The 2,325-nt window shown below is 47.9% G+C and overlaps 1 protein-coding gene across 1 annotated transcript in view; it reads left to right on the forward strand.

The window, feature by feature from the left end:
- CDC20B (cell division cycle 20B) overlaps positions 1 to 2,325 on the forward strand; it is a 126,537-nt gene that overhangs the window by 26,047 nt on the left and 98,165 nt on the right. Inside the window, exon 3 of the mRNA XM_019518262.1 lies at positions 2,169 to 2,207. Coding sequence (XP_019373807.1) covers positions 2,169 to 2,207 — 39 coding nt within the window. The remainder of the gene's footprint in view (positions 1 to 2,168; positions 2,208 to 2,325) is intronic.

Here is a 2,325-nt window from a genome sequence, read left to right on the forward strand (position 1 = left end):
TTTCACCGGACTAAGGGGAAAATCATACTAGATAAGGTTCAGAATGGGCATGGTGGGAATGAATGCTTTCCTACTGTTGATGTTGGGCTGGTGTGTGATCAGTTAGAAAAGTTAGACATTTATAAGTCTGCAGGACCAGATGAATTTCATCCAAGAGTGCTGAAGGAGCTGGCTGAGCTCATTGTGGGACCTCTGGTGAATCTCTTCCAAAACTCATGGTGCTTGGGGGAGGTCCCTGAAGACTGGAAGAGGGCCAATGTTGTGCCCATCTTCAAGAAGGGGAGGAGAGAGGACCCAGGCAGCTATAGGCCAATTAGTCTAACTTCTATCCCAGGGAAAATCCTGGAAAAATTCATCAAGGAGTCTATGTGCAATATACTTGCAGAAGGTAGGATTCTGAGTGACAGCCAGCATGGCTTCGTTGTGGGGCAGGTCTTGTCTTACCAATCTCATCTTGTACGACCAGGTAACTTGCCACTTGGACTTGGTTAAGAGAGAGGAGTTAGACATTGTATACTTAGACTTCCAAAAGGCCTTTGATCTCATATCCCATTATGTTATCATGGGAAAATTGAAGGATTGCAGGTTTAGCTGCCTGACAGCTAGGTGGGTAGGAAGCTGGCTGCTAGGTAGGACCCAGAGTGTTCTAATGAATGGATCTGTGTCGTCCTGGTGAGAAGTGACCAGTGGCATCCCTCAGGGGTCTGTGCTTGGTGCAGTGCTTTTCAACATCTTTATCAATGATTTGCCTGTGGGGGTGAAGAGCTCACTGGTCAAGTTTGCTGATGACACTGAGTTGTGGGGGAGCATGGTCACGCTTGAAGTTAGGTTGCAGATGCATGTGGACCTAGATAGGCTGGCAGGTTGAGTGGATTGGAACCAGATGAAGTTCAACATTGAGAAGTGCAAAGTGCTCCATCTGGGGACAAACAATCCCCAACATATTTACAGGTTTGGTGGTGCCAAACTGACTAGCACCAAGAACGAAAGGGACTTAGGGGTGATAATAGACCATAGTATGAACATGAGCTGTCAGTGCGATGCTGTAGCCAGCAGGGCAAACAATACTCTGGCATGCATCAACCGATGCATCTCAAGCAAAACCAAGGAAGTGATTCTTTCACTTTATTCAGCATTGGTGAGACCGCAGCTGGAGTACTGCTTCCATTTCTGGGCACCGCACTTCAACAGGAACGTAGAAAATCTTGAGAGAGTCCAGAGAAGTGCCACCCGTACGATTGGAGACTTGCGAGGCAAGCCATAGGAGGAAAGACTGAGGGATTTGTGTCTCTTTAGCCTAAAAAAGAATAGTCTGAGAGGGGATTTGGTAGCAGCTTTCTGCTGTGTCAGGGGAATACATCAAGGGCTTGGTGAACAGCTGGGGCACCCTTGGAGAAAACCAGGCGTAATGGCCACAAACTCCTGGAAGACCATTTCAGGCTTAACTCTAGGAGAAACTTCTTCACAGTTAGTGTCCTGACTGTGGAATATACTCCCTCCAGAGGTGATGCAATCACGTACCATGGAACTCTTCAAGAGGAGACTGGATGGTCAGCTTGCTGGGGTCACCTGACCCCAGTTGTCTTTCCTGCCTGGTGCAGGAGAGCTGGACCTGGTGATTTTGTGAGGTCCCTTCCAGCCCTTTATAATCTATGCATCTAAGCTAACTCATGGTCCTGAGCATCCTAGGATGCTTTGCACCTTCCTCACAAGCCCCCGCCCTTGCAGGGTGGGTGGGCTAGCCTTAGCCCAAGGTATCTGCTCCAGCAGAGCAGGGAGGTGTGCTTTAGCGGCCCCCAGCTCCTGGTCTGGGCCACTGCAGTTATGTGGCTGCATTTCTGGAATCAAAAGTGAATGCCTGTTCACTTGCTTATCAGTTCAATCTACACAGCTTAGACTAACCTACAAAAATTGAATTGATTCAGTCCCAGGCTTTTTGATTGTCTGCACTTAGCCTAAGAGACAATGGAAGAGGTAAACTGTTCTGGTTTAGCTTCTTGCCGGTGGAGGAGGACAGTAGTTATACAGACACTTCAGTGGATCTGCTGTTGTGCAGTAAGGCCTTCCCCTGCTTTTAACCTGGTGCAACTATTCCACCTATCCATTCACTGAATTCGAGTTGTACTTCAGAAAGCTTGATTTTTCTGTTATTGCCATTCTCTTTGCAGCTGTGTAACACAGTCGACTTTGGTGGAGATAGTTTCATAGTTTCATAGATTAAGGGTCGGAAGGGACCTAGTAGAGCTTCTAGCCCGACCCCCCGCCAGGGCGGGAGAACAACAAAAACCCAAAAAACAAGAAACAGGACTCAAATGAGTCCAGCCA

This window comes from Gavialis gangeticus, unplaced genomic scaffold, assembly GCF_001723915.1.
Source record: "Gavialis gangeticus isolate Ggan-Ray unplaced genomic scaffold, GavGan_comp1, whole genome shotgun sequence".
Lineage (NCBI taxonomy): Eukaryota > Metazoa > Chordata > Crocodylia > Gavialidae > Gavialis > Gavialis gangeticus.